The following is a 22,711-nucleotide window of genomic DNA, read 5'->3' on the forward strand; positions in this document are numbered from 1 at the left end:
GGAACGCGCCCGCACGCGGAACCAGCGAACCGATCTTACCAGATTTCGAGCTCTGGCCCCAGCCGATACCGAGCTCCTTTGCTCTTTGCGATGCCGATACCTGGAAAAGCACCGAATTAACGACCGTGCCGTGCCGCGTCGTGCCGTGCAGCCCCCGCCCGCGGCGCCGGGCCCCGAGGAGCCGGCACGGCTTCGCCCGCCGCCCGGAGGCTGCCAGCCCGCTCCTGCCGCCGCCCCACTCACTTCGGGAGATCCGCTCCAGGTTGCCTTCAAAATCCAGAGCCCACTGGTTGAGGGCGCAGGTGGCCACGGTCACCGTTCGGCCCATGGCGGCCCTGCCGCCGCCTCCCCGCCGATGTCCCCGCCGCTTCCGGGGCGGTGCCGGGGCTCGGCAGTACGTCCCGCCCCCCTCCGACCGCGGGGCGCACCGGCAGCGGAGCAAACGCCGGTTCCGTTACGAGCGGCCGCCGAGCCCCCGGCGTGGCTCCTCCTCGGCGGCATTCCCTTGCCCGCTGCCTGCAGCCGCGCATCCCCCAGGCATCGGAGGAGCCCCTCGGAACGAGCTCAGCGTGCAGGCACCGCAGGTACCGGGGGCAGCGCCCGGCACCGCGCGTTGTCACGCCCCGGCACCACCCGGGCGGCTTTCAGGGCGCAAAGTCCGCAGCAGCGCGGAGTGCCGCCCCGCCTGGCGTCCCTCCCGTGACCCCCGCGAACGGGCTTCCCGGCTCATTCCGCTGCCTCCTTGGGCAGCAGCTCCTTCTTCCAAGACCTCTGCCGCCACCTTTCCCGCGCGGTGGCTGAATCAAGCCTTCTGGCCACCCGTTACCGTGCGGGTGTTCTCACGGCACCGGCCCTGAGCTACACTCTCCCGCTGCGGACAAACCGCTCCGCGCAAAACGCGCGGCCCCGCTTGCGGGTCCCGCCGCTCCCCCGCCCCGCGAGCACCCAGCCGGCTGCCGGCGCCGCGCTCCGCCCGTTCCGGCCCCTCAGCCCATGGGTTGAGCGCGCTCCGCCAATGCGGCGGCGCGGCGGAGCGCGGGGCGCGGCGGGGATTGGTCAGCGCGGGGAGGCGCGGAGGGGCGGGGCGCGGGGCGCGGCGGGGATTGGTCAGCGGGGGGAGGCACCGCCCTGAGGAGGGCGGGGCCGCCGCGGGCACCGGCCGGGGGGTGCTGGGCGCGCCGCTCAGTTCCGCACCTGAGGAGCGCCGCACCGGCCGGGCGACACCGCCAGCCGGGCGACACCGCCAGCCGCGCCTCGTAAGTGGTCCCTGACCGCCGGGTTAGCGGGCGGCTGCCGCCCCACCGGCGGGCCCCTCCGCGGGGGGCGGGTGCGCGGGTGGGCGCTTCGCTGAGCGCCGTGCTGGGCCCTGGCGAGGAGCGGGCTGGCGCCGGGGCGAAGCGGGGTGGGAGGGGAGCGTTTGCGGTCCTGTCGGCTCGATGCGGGCTCCCAGAGCCCCGAGGTTGGCTTGCGTTTCCCAGTGCTGCCCCCGCCGTGCCTCGCAGGGGCGGCTGGCGTGGGGGGGTGCTGCCCGGGGGGTGCTGCCCGTGCCTCAGCCCCTCTCCTGGGTGAAACGCCGGGCTCCACACGTTAGCTAGGGGTTTTCCTTTACAATACATGTGAACGGACAGCAGTCTGCCTTATCTTTGTAGGACAAAATGTAAAAGTAGGTTGTTTGCCTCATTTCCACATGTTTGAGGTTCTCTTCGATAAGTCCAGAGCATGCTGATGAAAAGCATCACCCATGTGTATTATTGTTGCTTGAATACGCAAACTTTACTCTGTGATGGGTGGCTCAGGCACCAAACGGGGAGAGCTCCCAAATGACTGTGTGGTTGGCATGGTTATTCTTTTAACGCAGTGTGAGCAGTAACACCGGACTGCATCGTTAAGCCCTGAAGTTTGGACTCAAGGAAGAGTGAGTCTCAGGAGTTCACCGTGCAGGTGATAGTTGACTTGTGAATTTTGCTTCAGGATCTTGTTAAGAAGCAGACTAAGTGTGTTGGGTTTCACAGTAAGGTTTTTGTTAGCAGGGGGACTACAGGGGTGATTTCTGTGAGAAGCTTCCAGGAGCTGTCCCCATGTCTGACAGAGCCGATGCCAGCCAGCTCACAGATGGACCGGCTGCTGGCCAAGGCTGAGCCCATCGGCAGTGGTGGTAGCACCTCTGGGATAGTGTATTTAAAAGAGGGGTGAGGGGAAACCCAGTACAACTGCAGCTGGGAGGTAGGAGTGAGAATACCTGGGAGCCACAGCTCTGCAGACACCAGGGTCAGTGAGGAAGGAGGCAGGAGGGGCTCCAGGTGCAGGAGCAGAGGGCCCCACACCAGAGCACGGCAGTGCCTGAAGGAGCAGCCTTGTGGGCAGCCCACAATGGAGCAGGCTTCTGGCAGGGCCTATGGCCCTCTAGAGAGAGGAGCCTGGGCTGGGGCAGGGCTGTTGGCAGGACGTGTGACCCCGCAGGGACCCATGCTGGAGCAGGCTGGGCCTGTGGAAGGGACGTATGCCGGAGCATGTAAAAGAACTGAAGCCTCTGGGAAGGAGCCACATTGGAGAAGTTTGTGGAGAACTGTCTCCCATGGGAGGGACCCATGCTAGGGCAGAGGAAGAGTGTAAGGAGCAAGGAGTGACTGAGACACCGTGTGATGGACTGACCACAGCCCCCATTCCTCATCTCTCTGCACTGCCCCAGGGGAGCGGGTAGAGAAATTGGGAGTGACGTTGTGCACAGGAGGAAGGGCCAGGGGTTGTGGGAAGGTGGTTTAAGATTTAGCTTTTACTTCTCATTATCCTATTCTGATTTGATTGGTAATAAATTAAGGTCATTTCCCTGAGTCAAGCCAGTTTTGCCTGTGACTAATCGCTGGGTGATCTCTCCCTGTCCTTACCTCAACCCATGAGCCTTTTATTGTATTTTCTCTCCCCTGGCCAGTTGAGGAGGGGAGTGATGGAGCGGTTTTGGTGGGCACCTGGCCTCCAGCCATGATCAACCCGTTACACTAAGGGTTTAGGAAAGCAATATTTCGGGCGTGTTTAGTGGGGTAACAGAAAGCTTGCATTTATAGAAGTTAGTAGGAGTATAATTTCAATGAGAATCTTGATCTAGAAATGTTAGCATCTGTTAAGTGATGTGGGAATAGTTCTGAACGTTGAGAATTTGTTACTGCCAGAGTAGCCGTCTGTCAGACTGGGATGTATTTGTTTAGGGGAGTAGTCCTAAGCAGGCACTTGTTGCTCAAATTACTCTGTAGAAGGGCAAAACTTGGTGGCAATTATTAGCCTTTAAATAGGAGGAAAACATGGATCCCATATGTAACCTATTGAATGCCAGCCTTTCACATCTAGCCAGTTCCCAGTTTTACTAATTGGATGATTGTCTTGTTTCTGCGCTGTCTGGTAGGATTAATGATGAACTCTGTGTGTATCTTGCACAAAACCCCAGGCTCTGCCAGCTGCATGCAGGCTTTTTATGAGTGCTCAGCAGAGGGAGCAGAGTTTTGAAATCTACTATGCTGAGCACTGCAAGTTGCTGGGGTATTTGACTGCTTAAGAATCCAAAACAAAATTAAAATTAAACGCTGTGAAAATGTTCAACCTAAGTTTTCTGTTCTGAGTCTCAAAGAGGCCCAGTGTTTCAGTAGGACTGACAAATCATGTAGAATCCTTGGAAATACTGAAAAATTAACTGGGCAAGGCACTGAGTGACCTGTTTTAAGTTGTCCTTGCTCTCAGGAAGGGCAAGGTTGGACTAAATGTTGTCAAAGGCTTCATGTGACCTAAATAGTTCCAATTCTGATGATTCCTGAATCATCTTCTATCTTGGTAAAATTCTTAAAGTGTTATAACTGTTCCTTGTAAGAATTTCCACTACTGTTGTAAAGTAAAACCAACACAAACAGCTGGAGTAGGCTCCCACACTCCATAACCCTGATACCGTGCATCTCCTGTCCTGCCTTTCTTCTTCTTGTATGTGATCAATAATCTCCTCTTGAGGTTGTTTCATTACTTGCTTTAGAAACCTTGTTGTGAACGTATTGATACCTGGAAAGATGTAGACCTCTGGATCAAATCTAAGCTGGAAGTCTGACCATATTCTTCAATGTTTCTGCTGGAAGATAGGGTGATAGTTAGCTCTTATGGTACTGGAAATAGTAAATAACATGAGCTTCCTGCTACCCGTATATCTTCTTGCATTCTTTGCTTAGGATTTCTACCTAACCAGGTTGGCAAAGGGGAGTGATAAGACTTCTTTGCGGATTACTTCTGAAAATAAGCGGTGTTTTTGAAGTGTGGAGACTTCTGCAGAGTAGCATACTACGTATTTGGAATCTGAGGGTGACGTGTTATCCCTGTGGCTGGGTTGATGGTGTTTGAGATCTGCCTAGGTGCCAGAATAAGGACCTTCCTTTCTCTGAGCGTGTCGGGGAGCGGTGAGTGCCTGCTGCTCGCAAAGGGGCCGGGAGCAGGGAGCTCAGGGGGGATAGCACGGCTGCAGGCAGGGGCTTGCCTGTCAGTCCCGTAGTACCTCCATGAGGTGAGCAGGGCAGGCGCAGAGATTACGGCCAGGTTCAACCAAGTCCAGGTGATCAGTGAAGTTCACGGTGACGAGGCAGGTCAAGCCAGGCAGTCAGTGCGCAGGTCAGGGCCAGGTCCCCTGAAAGCCAGGCAGGGCTGTGGTGACAGGGCCAGCAAGGCCGAGGCCATCAGCTCACACGTGGGGGTCAAGGGAAGCCCTGGGCCAGGCCTGGCAGGGACAGGAAGGCCCGTTGGTGTCCTCAGGCCCCTGACTGTGTGTTTTATGGTCATTTCTGTTTCAGTGGAAATAACTGCTAGTTTCTGGTTTCAGTTAAAACATCAAAGCCTGAAAAAGTACCATCAAAGCCTGAAAAAGTACAAAACTATAAATTTTTAGGAAATTTCCCCCTGAATGGTTAGCTACAGTACTCCACATCTTTTATAGTCTATCGTCCCATGAGATAAAGTTCAGGAAAAATACCTTTCCTTTTTTCTTACTTTTTTTTTTTTTTGAGGTGGGATTACCGAATGTTCAGGTTATGGGATTATGGTCTTGAACAAAAATAGTATTTGTGCAAAAGCAGAAGAAAACTATAAAGCATATTCCACAGAGAGAATTAGGTGTTGCCTTGTACATCATTCTCCATTCCCACTGATTTCTGATTTAGATGGGATTATAAACTGTTGCCTTGTTTTCTTTGATGTAGCTAACACATAATGGAGCAAGCGGTCTGGGGAAAAGTGCACAATTTGCCAAGGTTCAGTACAGGTACTAACAGTAGCAATTTCTCTTATTAAGAAAGGCAGTTAGTTACAACACTTTATTTTCAGAGGTTTAGAAGAGTGGGGCAAAACAGGGTTTCCCCCTTGCATCTCACATGTAAGTAATAAGCGATATATTATACAATGTATATTAAAAGACATTAACAGCAAGAATTATCACGGATTACTTAAACATCAGTGTTGTAATTGTTTTGCTGATACAAGATCATAAGGAATTGGGAAGCAATTTTACCTTCCTACCCTCCTCCCACAAATTTCTTGCAATCGGAACGCTGTACAATAATTTTTAATAACTTCTGTTTGTGTTTTTCTTCTGTAGAGCTATAAGAATTACTGAGAACCAGCTGAAGTAACACCATCAATATTTTCTTTCATACAGGACAACATGGCAGCCCATCAGGAGAAAAAGCCTTCTGAAGAAAGAAAACACAAGAGTACCCAAAATGGTACTCAAACATCTCAAGTCCAGTGGGGAAGAGCATGGTGAGAGAAGCTGATGACCTTGATTAGTCATTGTATTTCAAATTGGTTCATACTTGGACTTACAGATGCTACATTCCTTTTAAACTTCACTCTGTTAGTAACAGATTGTTGCATTGCCCTTCTCTTGAAAGCTCATGGATAATGAGCTGTAGTGACAGATGCCAAAGAAGAGTTCTTCAAGATTTTTAAGATAGAGAGCTTGCCAGATGGCTTGGGTTAAAACACAGTCCTCCTTGCAGAAAAAGGAAAGTGAATCATAAAAATCAGCAAAATCTGTAGTTCTATCAAAGGCCAAACAAAGTGTTTCCTGAGATTTGGAAAACAGGCATCCATCTGTGGTATTGCTATCTGACGTCTCCTGCTGTAGCAAGATTTATGACTCGTATCTGTGTTCTCAAAGAGTTGTGCAAGTATTAATATTGTATTGCAGCTGGAAACAGCCATGGGTGTTTACATAGCTTGCCACTACAGGCAGTGTGTGGTAGAGCCAGTTCAACTAACGCCTGCCCAAGATCTGTCTTTTCTGTGTTTCCACACTTCGCATAATATTTTTATGATCCTGTTACCACTTCCAGCTGAATACCAGTTATACCCGTGACTGCCACCAAAAACCGGAAGGTTGTAATAAGCCTGCTTTTTGGAGGAGAGGTATTATCTGGTCTGTTGCTCTGATCAGCTAGCATAGTTTTGTAACAGCTTGTGGTAAAGTATGTAACGTGCTAAGTTTTTTATAGCGATTCGACCCAAAGAAATGTGCGTGCCCTGAAAACATTTTCAGTTTTCATCTGGTTAGACTAGCAGGTCCACCAAAATGATTGCCTGACTTAATTAAACCACTTCCCTAGCTAAAAGCTCCAGAAAAAAATGCTCTGTTTTGAATTACAGGGAAGTGGACTGGTTTTCCTTGGCAAGCATCCTTTTCCTGCTCATGTTTGCACCACTTATCACATATTACTTCATAATGTCCTGTGACCAGTACCAGTGCTCTCTGATTGACCCACTCGTTGACTTGCTCACGGGGAATAAACATCTGTCTGACATCTGGAACAAGACTCCTGGACTGACCTATAGGGCTGCCGGCATCTATACCCTTTGGGTCGCTTTCCAGGTATAGTATTGAGTTATGATCTAGATAAAGTGGTTGGTTTTTCAAATAGCTGTCTGATGAATCTTTTTACGTGAAGGATAATGGAATGTCTCACTGGCATTTACTCTTTGGTGTTCCTCACTTTCCATGGCTCTTTGGAATCCAAAGGAAGCTTATGCACTTGAAAAATAAATGTCAGGAACATACACAAATATTCCTTGTGTGACATATTCCTTGATGTGTTTTTTAAGAAAAAGCAACTATGTAACAGCAATACCCATTTGTTTTCAATTAATACACAATAAATATGTCATAAACTAACACTGGGGAGGAGTGATATTTTTTACAGGCAGACATTAAAAGAGGACTTGATGGATGAAATAAAACTTACATGACTAAAATATCTTTAGCCTTACCAAACTACTCCAATTTTTTTCCAAATTGGAAAGCAACTTACATATAACACAGATAAACTTGAAAATAAAAGGATAAGGACCTGATCTGAGTTACCAGCTGTCCTGCTTCCCCACCAAAAAAGGATGACAACCATACCTGAAGTACATATTTTGAATTGTTTAACAGCTTGGATATGTTAGTAGTCTAAAATCACTGCAGCTAAATCTTGCTGTGTTTGCTTATCTAGTACTTAACTGAAACTGCCTTGTGTTATCTTTAGTATGCATATGAAAGGGATAGTGGTTTTGGGGGTTCTGTCTTGTGTGGTTTTGCTGTTAATAGATTCTCTTTCTTCTAGGTGGTTTTGTATGTGTTCCTTCCTGATTTCTGCCATAAACTTCTTCCTGGATATGTAGGAGGTGTACAAGAAGGTGCTGTCACCCCTGCTGGTAAGTTCTTCCTTAGAATATATGCACACCGTACAATCTTTTAAAATTAAAGCATTTCTGTACTTAGAGTCTCTAATAACCCATAAATAGCTGGAGGAGAAGTGGACATAAATGCTTTCATCTTCCTCATATGTTTACTTCAAACAAAAATAAAACCCAAAGTCATCTTTTAGAATAAATCCTAGAATTTCTACCTCTTAGTAAAACTATTGATACAGCAGGTACCACACCAGCAATGGAAAAATATGGACTGATAATTTTGGTGCTTAAAATCAGCAGTGGGCTGTTGTTAGTGTTTGACAATGCCGTTGCACCTGCTGAAGCTAAGGTACTTGTTACTTAGTCAGCTTTAGGAGAGATACCAAATTCACTGTTTTGTGAAGTCAGAGTGAAGAGAAAAACTCAGCCTAACAAAGCCTGATGCTTACAGCAGCGTGTAATGAAACTTTCAGAAGAGTGCCACAAGATATTTAATTGGGAGGGTGAGGAGAATGAGGCCATTTCATGGGCACTTGATAAAGCCTCTCTATATTTGATGCATATCCATATTAATAAAAAGCTGTATTAGTGACATGGCACTCACATTCACATCTTTCGTCATATTATAGGTGTAGTGAATAAGTATGAAATCAATGGACTTCAGGCTTGGATCATTACCCACGTGCTTTGGTTTGCAAATGCCTATTACTTCCACTGCTTCTCGCCTACCATCATTTTTGACAACTGGATTCCTCTCCTGTGGTGTGCCAATATCCTGGGATATGCAGTTTCCACGTTTGCAATGATTAAAGGCTACTTTTTCCCTACCAATGCCAAAGACTGGTATGTGATTTTTAATAATGAGAGAAGGCTAGGTGATTGGACATATGAAGTGAATGCTGCACAGAATCATAATGAGAGAATGTATTATATTGGCACAAATAAATAGGCCAATATATGAGTGTGGTTCTTTGCTTTATTAGCATCATCGTCTGTGTTTCATGCTATATGTCATGTGACTGGCAGCCTTAGCGTCACAGATAAATCCATCCTGTTTGTGATAAGTTATAGACAGTTCAAAAGTGTTACCAAGAATAAACTAGGGTACTTCTGAAGCTAAAATTTATCTCTACTAATGTAATGTTTCGGTTGGGTCAATTTGTGTTATCTTGCACAATATTATATGGATTTATTTTTATTATCATTACAACAAGTGAATCTGAAATGTATAGTCAGAATAGTAATGAACTGTATTTGTGTATAACTATGTACATTTCTAATTTTTTGTGCTTTCTAGCAAATTCACTAGCAACTTCTTTTATGACTACATGATGGGGATTGAATTTAACCCTCGAATAGGAAAGTGGTTTGATTTCAAGCTGTTCTTCAACGGCCGCCCTGGTATTGTAGCCTGGACTCTAATTAACCTTTCCTATGCTGCTAAACAACAGGAGCTGTATGGTCAAGTAACTAACTCCATGATCCTTGTCAATGTCCTTCAGGTAAAATCAGAGGAAGAAAGTAAGAAACCAGTTTGGAAATAAACTAGTGTTAAAGAAGAAAAAACTCCTTGCATTGAAATGGAACTTAAACAGTTTTTCATGGCCTGAATAACCTCTTTTAGTGATGATGCACTGGGACTTGCTTCTTTGGGAACTTGTATTCATTCAGGGTGCCACTGTAAATACTCCACTGTACTCATTCAGAGTGCCAGCAGTGGTATGGTCATGTCTGCACCAGCAGATTTCAGTGTAAACTTAAATTAAGAAATGCTTTTCTGAGCCTATGTTCTGGAAACAGCCATAGCCTGATATTGAATCTAAAACCAATGACAAATTCCATGGCTTTCATTGGAGCAAGATTGGGCAGGGTTTTTTTGAGGGCAGCACTGCAGTGAACTTTTCTTTGTGTGGGAGAATGCCTAAAATAAATAATGCCATGCCTAAAAACAGCCAGTCAGGTGCTGTTCTTTCTACTGAAGAGACCCTGAAGTAATAAGTACAGATATTAGTTTGGATTTATTCATTGATAGAAGCCTGCTCGACAGAAGCTCTGTTCTCCCTCTCTGTAAGCATAAGACTCTTTAAGCTGAAGAGAGGGAGGGGTGGTCAAATACGAGTACACTTCTGAAGTGTATGTCCTTCAGCAGCACGCTTGCCTTAGTCATCTTGGTTAATTCTGCTTTGCATTACTTACCGCTTTATCTATCTAGATGGAGTGTATTTGTGTGATACGTTCCTGTTAATACCCTGGTTTTGAGGTGTTAGTGGAAAAATGCGAATCAGTTTGAGATCATGAGACAGCACAGAAGGATTAGGTTGATGCTATTAAGCAGGGTAACTGGTGGGAGTCTTCTGGTTTTAATGTGAAACCATTCTGTTTCAGGGTATTTATGTTTTGGACTTCTTTTGGAATGAAGCCTGGTATTTGAAAACCATTGATATCTGCCATGATCATTTTGGATGGTATTTGGGCTGGGGAGACTGTGTTTGGTTGCCTTACCTCTACACTTTGCAGGTAAAAATGTGGTACAATATGTGTTTAGGCTAAAAGGAAAAAAAACTTTTCAGAAAACAATTCTCCCCCACAGTTTGATTTGTATCTTAAATTGTTTCTAAACAGTTTGAATGTTGAGTAAGCATTACAACGTCTTCCACAATGATTCACTTGTAGGAAGGCTTACTGTCCCTGCACAGAACTGACATCTTGTCCTCTACTCCCCTTCTTTTGTGCCCTTTTCTGTCACTATCTCTTTTGTCTGTATGTTTTTTTAAATCCTTTAAGTCCCTTTTTGTACTCCTGCACGCTAAGGATGGTTAGGTTTGGTGTGGGTTTGGTTTGGTTTTGTTTCTGGTTTTTTTCCTTCTGTCCTGGTTTGTTTGCATCCTTGCAACTTCTGTCGTCTTGTTCTACCTAAGAAATGCAATTTTGGGGAGAGAGAGAAATTAAATGTAGGATGCAGCTTTCTGAAAAATTTCCACGGTTTTACTAGTAGGGTGGGTTTCCTTGCTTCTGCTCCTCTGTTCTGGGTCACTGTAGGTCAAGGAATTAATCTGGCATCCTGAGCATGTATTTAAAGTAAATCACTGATTGTCTCTCTTTCTGCTCCCCAGGGTTTGTACTTGGTTTACCACCCTGTCCAGCTGTGCACAGCTAATGCCGTAGGGATCTTGATGTTGGGCTTGGCTGGCTATTACATCTTCAGAATGACCAACCACCAGAAGGACCTCTTCCGTCGTACAAACGGCAACTGCAAGATATGGGGGAAGAAACCAGAGTATATCGAGTGCTCGTACATGTCTGTGGATGGGACCAAGTACTACAGCAAACTGCTGACCTCGGGATTCTGGGGGTGGGCACGCCATTTTAACTACACGGGAGATTTGATGGGCTCCCTGGCCTATTGCCTGGCTTGTGGGTTTGAACACATCTTGCCTTACTTTTACATTGTTTATATGGCTATTCTGTTAACCCACCGCTGCATTAGGGATGAACACCGTTGTTACAGCAAATATGGGAAGGACTGGAAGCGCTACACTGCTACAGTGCCTTACCGGCTCATACCAGGAATATTTTAAGGCTAACACAGGATTTGGGGGAAAGAAAAAAGAAACTTTTTTTTTTGGAGGTGAAGAGAGTTTATCCACATAGTTAAACTAACAACACTTTGTAAAGGACAGTCATGCTATTCTGAAGGAGAAGAGGTAGCTGGAGAGTAATCCTTGTACTGAATGAACGTGAAGGCAGACTGTATTTAAAGTAAAAGAAATGACGCACTGAAGTGTCCTGGTTTTTTAGACGACTCTTTTACTTGGAACTTTTTTCCTCTCTCAAAATTAACTTGGAATTGAAGAAAAGTTGCATGTATTGAGGCTCCTGAAATCTCCTGAAGCTGGCGGGGTGGCCTTACCCTGCAGAGTAGCAGGGTTCTGCAACCAGTTTCCAGTGATTTAGGAGAGGAAGAAAATAGTTCTGTGATCTCTTAATGAAAGAAGTTGTATTATGTGGTTGCTTGTGACACTCGTAACCTATAGTTAGTAACTTCCCAAAGGCTTTATATTGTTTATTGCTTTTTCAAGAGGTTAGCTGAGGAAACACTGAACTGGGGAACTTGATCTTAAACTGGGTGGGGGCGGGGGGGTGGGAGAAGATTGTTGTAATCCAATACAAGTGTTTGTGAAAGTTGGTACAAATTGGTATAGCTCAAAAATGAAGTTTGATTATGGTGTCTCAGAATACAGTGCATGACCAACTGAGTCGTTACTTTGATACTGAAACCAAACTTGCTTTGTGAGGATACTGAGCTGTGCAGGTGTTGGCTGGGATACAGTTAATTTTCTTCATAGTAGCTGGTATGGGGCAATGTCTTCACTTTGTGCTGGAAACAATGTTAATTATACAGAATTTTTTTTCTTTTTCTTGGTTGTTATTGCTGAGCAGTGCTTACAGGGAATCAAGCCCTGTTCTGTTTCTCACCCCACCCCACCAACGAGCAGGCTGGGGTGCACGAGAAGTTGGGAGGGGATGTAGACAGGACAGCTGAACCCAACTGATCAAAGCGACACTCCATACCATATGACATCGTACTCAGCATATAAAGCTGGGGGAAGAAGGAAGGAAGGAAGGGGGGGGAGATGTTTGGGGCAGTGGCATTTGTCTTCCCAAGTCACTGTTACACATAACAGACCCCTGCTTTCCTGGAGATGGATGAGCACCTGCCTGCCCGTGGGAAGTGGTGAATGAATTCCTTGTTATGCTTTGCTTTGCTTTGCTTTGCAGCAGTTTTTCTTTACTTATTAATCTGATTTTATCTCAACCCACGAGTTCTTTCACTATTACCCTTCCAATTCTCTCTCCCATCCCATCAGAGGAGAGTGAGCAAGCGGCTTTGTGGGGCTTAGTTGCCAGCCAGAGTTAAACCACGAAAACCTCTTAACTGTTTTGTCACTGTTTTGCAGATAAAAATTTCAATACATTACAGCATTGTTACAGAGGAGGAGTGATGGCCATAATAATAGCACACTCGCTGGCAACAGATGCATTGCTGTGGTAGAACATTTGAACTTTGCACTCCTATGAATGAAGGGGACTCCCAATGCAAATACTGAAATGGGGTGGGAAATCCAGGCTGAGGGCTTCTGCTGAAAATACACTGCCCAACACCTCAACAGTTCACTAAGGGACAATGCTTACAAAATGGTTGATTTGAGAGAACTCAGTTCACAGGAAAGAAAACCCAAAGTGTGGGCTTCTAGGGCTGCTGGACCCCATCAGTCCCTGGCAATGCTTTGCTTTATGCTGCCCTTGACTTTGCTGGAGTAATTGGACAGTTTCGTTTCTCAGCTTCCCTAAGGCCCCGTCCTTGCAGCCTTTTCTTATGTAGCCTTGGAAATTGCACTGACAGCTTGCTGTTAATGCCAAGGTTATTTAAATACTGCTAGATAGTCAGAACTCTAAATCATGGTAGCCTTGCTCGGCACAGCATGCTCCCTTCTTTTCACTGATAAATCCTGGATGATTAGTGGAAGAAATTGTCTGTTGAAGACCAATAAAGTATCAGCACTTTAAAATTGGGGACATTTGAAGCGAAAGGGCAGTATTGTGAGTAACAAGAGCATTATGCATTCAAATGCTTCTTTTAGGCGATTTCTGTTACATCTAATATTGCTCAAAGGATTTTCTGTATTGTCTGACATTGGAGCATGGAAACACTTTTATCTGTGGCTTTGATGCAGACTGCTGCTCCTGCGGAGAATACTTTACCCTGCAGATAGGCTAGCTGCCTCAAGTGAGAACTCTTCATCAGCCAGACTGTTCAACTCCTGGTAGGAAGCAATTAGTCCCATGGTTTTTCAAGCAAGGGGCCGTCACTGGGCTAAACTCACATCCTATCTGTTGTAAGGATGATGAATTCTGCTTCTTCAGGCTTGTTTGCTGCCCATACAGATCTTTTTTCTTCCATCTGTGTGGTACACAGACTGAGTAAGTATATAGCGTATGTGTACAGGGGTCTGCATCTGGCTGGAAAAGAAAGTGCTTATTCCATTCAGCTTTGTACTTGTTATAAATTATTTTTAGAGAAACATGAAAAACATTTTCTGTCTGTTCTGCAAGCTTCATGCTAACGTAAGCAATGTGTAAGCAGTACTCTAAGCAGCATCCAACTAATGTCACCCTTTAAAAGTGAATCATTTGAATGACTTATCAGCTTGCTCATCTTCAGATGGGGTGATGCCTGTGTCACATGTTGTTGCATGCAGGGCACTGCTGTTAATTTGTTTCCTCCAGAATGAAAAAAAAAAAAAAATTTTTCTTTGAAGGATTTGTGTGTGTGTTAGATTAACTTTTGTCCTTATATTTCGTATTTATTGATACTTTGCTGTCAGTATCACCTATCAAGTTTTTAGAGTGTATGTCTCTGTATTATGCCAGGAATTTCAAATACAGAATTGTCAATATTTGTAAAATAGTACTTATTTAACTTGGGTTATAACTAATGGGAAAATACAGCAAAAGTTTCTGGTAATTAATCGGAACAGTAACTAAGTAGTTTGCTGAGATTATTGTAGGAAGGAAAGCAGCAAATGCCCATTTGGGGATGGCATAGCAGGCTGAGCAAGCTCCAGATTGCCTAATCTACGTAAGGAAAAAAATAAAACAAAATTGGAGTCTTCCAGTGTATGACCATTACAGATAGTCAGTATTCAATGGACAAATGAAGGGAAGCACAGAGAGGGGAACTTCCAGTACCTGTAGGGAGGGAGGATGCCTTCCCATTAAGCCCCTGTCACTGGGTGGCATCACGATACGATAGCATTTCTGAGAGCTGGGCTCCACCTGCCCCCGTGAGGACGGTTAATCATTTATAACTCTTCATGCAAAGCTGCAGTTCTGTGTATTCCCATCCAGCCTGCAAGAACGCTGACACGATTCCATGGTTGACTATGGCATACATAATGCATTTCGGCTTTAAATATGTTCATAAGTATGTAAACCTGCTTTTTAAAATCTGTATTTCTGAGCAACTCGGTGACTAGTCCAGAGAGCTGTGCTTAGCATGTAATGAAATGGGATTGCTCAGGTCCAGGTGTATTCAGGCAGCATGAATGACAACAAGTACATGCTGCTGCTCATGTTAGCAGCCACAAAATATTTTCTGCTCTAAATGATCAGCCTGAAGTTCTGATCGCGTCCTAAACCTAACCTAGAGCTGTGCTCTGTTGTTTGATTATTTTAAATAATGCACTATCTTCACTGAAGGGTAAAAGTGATGTGCAGTTGGAGATAAAATGGTAATAGTGTATTGTTCTGCCTCAATCCATACAGAAAAAAAAAGAAGCTTAAATGTGTGTGTCAAATCAAAAGGGGGAAAAAAACATTTTTAACCTTTTTTTTATATATATTACAGACATGAATCTACTTTACAGTAACCAGACAGGTAATGAAACTAATTTTAATTTTTTTTAGTTATGCTATTCAAACCATTTTTAATCTTGTCCCTTAATTATGTAACAAGTTTGCAATTCAAGGTATTTTTAAATATATATTCTATCATCTTAACATAGTATAAATGAAAAACAAGACCAAAATCTAATAAATATGTGTTGCAACAGCCACATCTCTATAAAGAATTTTATAGAAGGGTCAGAGAATGATTACAAGAATAAACCATAGGGAAGCTCTTCTGAGTAGAGGAAGTGAAAACTGGAAAGAGATTAGTTCACAAGGGAAAAATATAGAAAGGAAAATATCCACCATGTTTTTGCAAAAATAGAAACTAACAATTGAAGTATCTTTTGTGTGATTACAGCGTGGAGCTCGTAGCTACTAGAAATCAAGAATTTTATTTTTTAATTGTAAGTATTTATCTGGACTATCCAGATAAATACGATTTATAACCCAGGTTATGAACTAATAACAAAAGACTTACACAAGTAACTAAAATTAATCAAGCTAAAGATTTTGACAGAGTGTAAACAATTTTTTTTTGTCAGTTCAAAAGAGGTACGGAAGAGTTGATTAATTTGTAGTTGGCTACTACAGGTGTCAACTTGGGAAGCCTTTTTTGTTTAAGCAGGATATTGAACTAAGTAGACCTCTCATATGATTCAGTTTGGTAATTCCTAGATTAAAATAAGTAAATAAATACAATACTGTGCAAAACTTAAGTCAAGCTACAATTGAACATCTTATATGTATTACTGGAAAATTGAACAGTTGTTTTAATCTCTGCCCTGCCTTTCTTTTTAATGCCTTACAGATGTATGTCTTGAAATATGAAAGGTTTAAGTTAGCAGCCAAACCTGTCAAATGTGAGTACGAAAATGTTCAGTGCCCTTTTTTGTTGGGAGTTGGGAGTGCCTGAGGAAACGTTTAAGGCAGGAGCAGTGGCTAGGGAGGAGTGGTTCTGCTCTTTCTGCCTCTGTTACAGTGGAGCGAGATAACTGCCTTCAGGACAACCACCTGAGAGCTTCCCTTACACCAGCGCTCTTAAACTTGCCTTTTGCGTTATTGGCCATCAAGTCTAAATTATAAGAGATTGACTATATGAAATGGATTCGTGTTACTGTGATTACAATGAAGGCAAAACCCTAGGATACAGTTTTCACATTGATATGAACTAGAATTTGTGACTGCTGAATTTATTCTTATGCCATATGGTAACGTTATTAACAAAATTTCTCAAGTATGAAAAGGGCTTCACTTCTCTGACTATTGAAATACTGAAAGTATCAAACCAAAATAATTTTTTCCTCCGTGACTCATCTTAAGCTTTGTTACTTAGATTAGCTAATATTTCTGTTAATAATTTCCTTTGGGCAGGTGATGTTTTAAGGACTGTAAGTGCAAAGTATTTACAGCCTGGTAATGAGAATGAACTTGTGTAATTACATTTGTTGAGCCTGAGTCTGTCCTTTGACCTACAGGCAAATGTATGTGCCGGGAAGCAGGACGGAAACAATCCAAGAGGACAAGGAAATATTTTTGCGTGCTATGCAAGTGTTGGAATAGAGAACAACTAATTTATATGACATGATTTTTGTGGTGTGATAGGCTTCATGCTGCAGTGGTACTTGCCCCAGTTCAGTAGTGTCTATAAGCACATAGCCACGTTTATCTGTCCTCACTGAAATTGATAGGAAGCTCTCTTATTCAGTGTACTTGGAATCAGGCTCTTGAAGAGGTGACTCAAGTATATATTAAGCAGTTTGTTAATTCAAGTCAGAGTTTATCACTTTTATTATGTGTGTAAAACTAATGCTGACAGGAAAGATGTACTGGTGGAGGGGGAACACATTTAACTGTTGCGGGTGCTGCTACAAGACCGATTACTTGTGAGGAAAAATGGGCTGTTCTTGCCAGAATTACAGTTCTGCTGGAAAATGAATATATATCAAGCAAATGGCTGTCATAAACTCCCAAAATATCTCAACAAGTGCCCATACTTTTTTCTTACGGTGGTAACAAGTAACCATCTCGGTGTCTGGAAAGTATGTTTCATTGCAGTGTTTGTCTTTCCAGCTGGCATGTTGTAGTTACTCTTGAGGATGGCTCAGTGATGGCTTTTTTCAGTAATGCTGCCAGTCATGTATCAAAGAGCTTTTCCCCCAGTAAGTCAAATATAAGCCAGGCTGCGATGTGGTCAGTGAGGGTACCAGGCAGTCCTGAGCCCAGGGGTGGGAGGCAGCTGTGGTGGCTAAGGAGAAGTGGTTTGCAACTCTGGTGCAATTATGTGTAGATGGAGAGAAAGATACAGGAAATGGATCCTCTAGCATCGAGGGTGATTATCAGATGCTGAAATGTCACTTCCTTCTGACATACTTAATTTCCTAATATTTTCTTTATACATTATTGGAGTGATGCCTCTTTTTGTGAGTTCCTAAAGTATTTGCTTATGAAAAAGTTTTCTGAGCATTTCTATGTATGTATTAGCCTGAAGGGTTTGTAGGTCTTAGTGTGTAAAATCCCAGCTGACACAAAAAGACACGTCAGGGATAGGAAAACACCAAAACGGAGATGGCAAACGTGAGAAACTCTTGCACAGTTGTAGCTGAAAGGTTCGTACTACCACAAACTAGGTAGTAAAAATCTCAGCTTTTGTCAGTGAAGAGGGATGTTCCTTCTTTGCCCTTTTTACTGCAGCTAAAACAAGTGTCAGCTTTTGTGTGTATCATACATTCTTGTCACTGCCTTCTCTTGAAGAGAAGAAAGCCACAAAATTCATATGTGGAATGCACCTGAAAGGAAGAGAGCTCATGGCAATTCAGTAAAATCAAGCATGAATATGAGACAAATTAATTCTGATGATGTTAACATTCAAAATGTTGCACAGTTTAATACAAATTACCAGGAGCAGTACATTGACATTCACAATTCCTAGTTAAAACTGCCTTCCAGCTTGTATCATACATGCCACAAAGGTGGTACTTGGCTTGCTGTTTTATTGCACTAATTTTGCTTATGTTTTAAGATAAGACCAGTAAATATTTTTCTTCCCCCTCCCGGAGTTGCTTCTGTTTAGCAGAGCTCTCTTATCTCAACTCTTCAGCTCTGCCAGTGCTTCCAGCAGAGCTGGGTAGCCTAAGGGCCTGGCATTTCAACATTTATGTCTATCCCCTACAGTTAAACTGATGTGACAGATATAAATTCTGTCCTCGGTTATACTATGCAGTTCCTTATTTTAGATTAGCAAAGTTTCTCTCCAACCAAAAACTATGAGCTATGTGTTCTGTTGTTTAATATCATTTGTTGTGTAGCTTCAGTGGAGTTTCACACGGCTGAGTTGACCGATTGCTTCTACACTGGTTCTGTAATTAGTATAGCCAGTGAATGGTAAACGAAGTGGCTCACTGTGGTGATGCGATCAAGTCCTACAATTCCAACGTAAGCCACAGCTCTAGGCAATGCAGGCTATGCACATGCTCTAAAGGTTTCTCCTGTTAAGATCCAGCGTGGTCAGCCAGAAGGAAGTGAGGCTGCTCTGAAGTACAACTTGTGCATTCTCAGATAACTGTTCCGGCCTCACGCCAGCAGTTCTGCATTTGGGGGGGGGGAAAAAAAAAAAAGATAATCAAGTACCTAAAGGATTGTGTTCCTAATACAACTTAAGTCTTGAGAACCTAAACATATAAAGAGGAGGAAAGAATGATTCAGATTCCTTTTCTGTATTATTTATGCATAGCCACTCACAGCCAGAGCTGGTACAGAGACATTGAGGTATAAGACAACAGATGATGTTCTCCAGTTTGCAAGTTCTCAAAGGAACTTCTCAAAGTCCATGAACACACTGGTACAAGATGCTATTCCAGCATCTGTTCCAGTTGTGCCATTTGGCAATGCGTAGACATCAGCCTGATGGTTCTGGGATGATCCAAGCCTCTTTAGGTGACATTTTCTCCATTTGTTATCTGCCGAGAACATAGGAAAGCAATTGCTCTGTCCCACGGAGCTCTCTTGCTTTCTAGCACAAAACACTCGTTGGACCAGGACTCTCTTAACGGTACAAATGTCAGTTCTCCTGGTTTTATTAGTTAAAACTCAGTGAGCACTGTGGTATGTGTTTAGATTTGTTTATGAAACACTGGGAAAGCTGTACACACAGGCCAGTACTCAACACATCTGGTTTTCTTGAGTGCTTTTACTATTTGTGTGTCTTTTCCTCACTTCTTGAGAGCCACTGAGTGAGTGTGCTGGTTTTTAACTGTCTTACAGACAACAGCTCACTAAAAATTAGTATTGTTGTTTGGCATTCTTGTTTACATTAGGTGAAGAGACAGTTACATACTAAACATCTTGAGAATAAAATAACATTATTTCAATTTCATGCATCAGCATCTCTAAATTGTACTTTTCCTGGGGATACGGCATTCTCTTTCTGCCAGCCTGGCCCTGAACACTGCCAGGGACGCAGCATCCGCAACTTCTCTGGGCAACTTGTACCAGTGTGTTCATGGACTTTGAGAAGTTCTTTTGAGAACTTGCAAACTGGAGAACATCACCTGTTGTCTTATACCTCAGTGTCTCTGTACCAGCTCTGGCTGTGAGTGGCTATGCATAAATAATACAGAAAAGGAATTTGAATCATTCTGAGGATATGCAATCCACCTGATTCAAATTCCACAGACACAGCTGATGGCTTTATTTTCGGGGTGTAAACAGAGGCAGAATTACAAGGATCCTTCTGTTGGCAGACTGTGATGTTATTTCTGTGGTTCCATAAAACCTCCTTGTACAGCAAAATTGGAGAAAGAGTTTTGTTGTTTTATTTTTAGGTGAGATACAATAAGGAAATAGCTTCTAGAAGTAAACCCAATGCTCTCTGTGCCCTTTTATGTGCAAAATCTTATTACTTATACTGCTTAGTAAAACAGCATTAAAAGCAATAAGGGGAAAACGTAAAATGCATAATGTGATGTTTTGACATAATAAAAACAATTATACTATTTAAATTGCAATTTTCATATAATTTAATCTGATTTAATGGCATTGTTTTATACTTGCTTCTCTCTAATTTATCCAGTGAAGTGAATGCAAAATGCTATTAGAAAGCTGCTAAACACCTAAGTAGCTCCTTACCATCATCTAATCAAAATGACATTGATGACAGGCACAGTCACTTGCAAAAGGCTGTTTGGGAGGGAGAATGATTGTTTTAGGACTTTGGAAGACAATGCACTTAATCCAAGCCTTCTTACTCGTGCAAACGCTTAAGTACTTGAAGCACATTAATTCACCAAGTATAAATAAATGAGATGTGTTAACAGCACAGCAAAGTGCAGGAAAAAAAATTGTAAAGCTATTCAGTTGTGCCTCAATGTATTGTCCACAAATAGTTCAGCAAAGACTTGGTCTAAGCTTAGTTTGTCACTGTATGCCATAAACGTGGCTGATTATTAATTTTTTTTAAAAACGAATTAAATCAGTAACCACTATCTGTTACCACAAATTAAAAAAAGGTAGTATGTAGTTTAAAATGGAAATTTGCCCATCTGCTCTTTGAGGACCAAATCTTGCCTTCTGCTAGGAGCTTTGCTCTAGATTTCAGCAAGATCAAATAGGGCTGCTTTTGTAAAGACAGCTGTAGGTGTAGTAGAAGGAAAGCCTTAATTTTCCTACGCCTGGAAAGATTGTGGATTTGTTTTTTAGAATATAAAAAAATATGCTGGAGGTGAGATCCACAGGTAACAGAGATAAAAAGAGACCAAGCTGAAAACTGCCCACGTACTACTCTAATCCATGCTCCCCACTGTCACGCTATACTATATAAACAAGTAATTTAAGGTTGGAGAATAATCTCAGGTAGTGCAGAAAATCTCTATCAAACTAACTTCTACTTTAACAAATCCTAACTTCTTGTGTGCCGGATTCCTAAATTGGGAAATGCTACCTCTTTTTCTTTTTTTCTTCAGTTTTCTTTTTGCACTTCTGCGTTTTTTTTGGGATCTATTACATGCTCAAGCAGCAAAATGCTACCACATCTTTCCATGGTATTTTATAATTAACACAAGAGGTTTCTTCCTCAGCTTCCCCAACATGATTTCTGCATTCAAATCACATAAAACATTTGTGATATTGAACCAAATTAAAGCTCTCAATATTTTATCAGCCTGAGCTGCTTTAATATCTATTTACATATCAGTTCTGCATATGGAAGGAAAATCTGTATTAACCCGTCAACTGGAATTTGATTTTGCATTTGTTCTGTGGCGTGTTGATCGCTAGCCAAACTTGCAGACTATCAGTAACCACATTTGTTCTTCCACAACAATGCTTGGAAAAGCAAGTGATAGTCTATTTGGAACAAAGCAACTTTTCCTGATGTATTGTGAGCAGCCTCCAGCAGCCATGTTCAGAATTATTTTTTTTCTGGTTTCATTCCAAATGCCCTTGTGAAGGAACTCTTTTGTATTTGTTTGCATCTGGTTTCTATTATTCACCCACTTTTTGGTAACCACAGAGGACAGCAGATGCCCACAGTATTCACAACTGCCTCCACAAGGTACTAGCCTTAACTGAAAAATTTCCAACATTTACAGTTTCAGCTGATTTAAATAACAAGTAACAATTGTTATAACAATTGTTATTTCTTTGCCGATTTGAACATGTTCCACGGCAGATTTTTTTTTAATCCTTTTTTCTTTTTAACACCCTAAAATTAACAAGAATTTATAAACAAAAAGACTTAAAAATCATCTAGCCAACTTTTCTCTGGTAGTGGAAAACCCACTTTATTTTTATTTCATCAGTCAACTTGGGGCCTGAACTACACAGTTTGGGATATTCCAGCTCTAAATGCACAGCATGAACAGGAGGAGCTCAACTCGCACCTTCGTAGGGTTGCAGCAGGAAACTGAGGGCAGTGCAGGTGTGGGTGCATGACCTGCAAGAGCGAGCAAAGCACAGGGAAGAAAAATAATCTTGTGGTAAATGATGAAAAGAGCTTAATGGGGAAAAGCTTACCATACTGAGATTTAGTGTGCTCATGAATCGCTGGAATATGGTTTCCTGAGCCATTTTTTCAGCAGTTGTTGTGGACCCCAGTGTAACTGTCTCTTTCCTTCCAGATAACAAATGAGGATGAGAGGGGAATTGGAACAGGGGGGAAAAAAAAAAAAAAAAAAAAAAAAAAAAGAGAAGGGTAGAAGGACAAAGCCCAAGCAACAGGAAGATCAGACAGTAAGAAGATCAGGAAAAGCAAATAAAACCCAGGAAAAGCAAATAAAACCCAAGTATTAAGAGGGTGCTCTGAGCAATGTTTACCTACCTCATAAACAGCTTACTCATGCATTTAAAATGATTGAAAATCTCAGCTGAAGTTTATATAAAATACAAAGTGCTATTAGCAGTCATAAAAAAAATGAAGCACCTTTCATGACTGTGAAGAATTTTGATAGCCCCTGTCTCTGATGTACCAGCATTCTCCACTTCATGGCGTTCTGGTGATTTTTGGGAATCCCTGCTACTGTCACTGTTTCCAGCCCGAGATCTGACAAGCCTGAGGGCTGTTGGGTGGGGAAGAGTT

The 22,711-nt window shown here is 43.0% G+C and overlaps 2 protein-coding genes across 6 annotated transcripts in view; one reads left to right on the forward strand and one right to left on the reverse strand.

Annotated features, from left to right (window-relative positions):
* Positions 1–370, reverse strand: part of NADSYN1 (NAD synthetase 1) — a 19,160-nt gene extending 18,790 nt beyond the window's left edge. For 3 of the 4 annotated variants that reach the window (XM_055721609.1, XM_055721610.1, XM_055721608.1), the window contains exons 1-2: positions 244–370; positions 40–100 (exon numbers count right to left, since the gene is read on the reverse strand). In XM_055721609.1, the coding sequence (XP_055577584.1) occupies positions 40–100; positions 244–328 (146 nt within the window). In that variant the 5' untranslated portion in view covers positions 329–370. The remainder of the gene's footprint in view (positions 1–39; positions 101–243) is intronic. The other variant, XM_055721612.1, reaches the window with a different exon arrangement.
* On the forward strand, positions 327–12,108 carry DHCR7 (7-dehydrocholesterol reductase). Of its 2 annotated transcripts, none has more exons than XM_055721614.1 (8): positions 327–584; positions 5,675–5,778; positions 6,664–6,886; positions 7,620–7,710; positions 8,319–8,532; positions 8,987–9,191; positions 10,075–10,206; positions 10,803–12,108. In XM_055721614.1, the coding sequence occupies exons 1-8, from the start codon at positions 327–329 to the stop codon at positions 11,265–11,267; spliced, it is 1,692 nt and encodes a 563-aa protein (XP_055577589.1). In that variant the 3' UTR covers positions 11,268–12,108. The 2 variants fall into 2 exon arrangements, with proteins under 2 accessions (XP_055577589.1, XP_055577590.1); XM_055721615.1 differs by lacking the exon at positions 327–584 and adding an exon at positions 1,143–1,256.
* Positions 12,109–22,711: the final 10,603 nt, after the last annotated feature.

The sequence above is a fragment of the Falco cherrug genome, chromosome 10 (assembly GCF_023634085.1).
Source record: "Falco cherrug isolate bFalChe1 chromosome 10, bFalChe1.pri, whole genome shotgun sequence".
NCBI lineage: Eukaryota > Metazoa > Chordata > Aves > Falconiformes > Falconidae > Falco > Falco cherrug.

Coding starts and splice junctions, on each gene's coding strand:
- DHCR7 (XM_055721614.1), top strand. CDS start 327: ATGGCGGCCCTGCCGCCGCCTCCCCGCCGATGTCCCCGCCGCTTCCGG. Junction 8,533..8,986: donor CCTACCAATGCCAAAGACTG/GTATGTGATTTT, acceptor TGTGCTTTCTAG/CAAATTCACTAGCAACTTCT. Junction 10,207..10,802: donor CTTACCTCTACACTTTGCAG/GTAAAAATGTGG, acceptor TCTGCTCCCCAG/GGTTTGTACTTGGTTTACCA.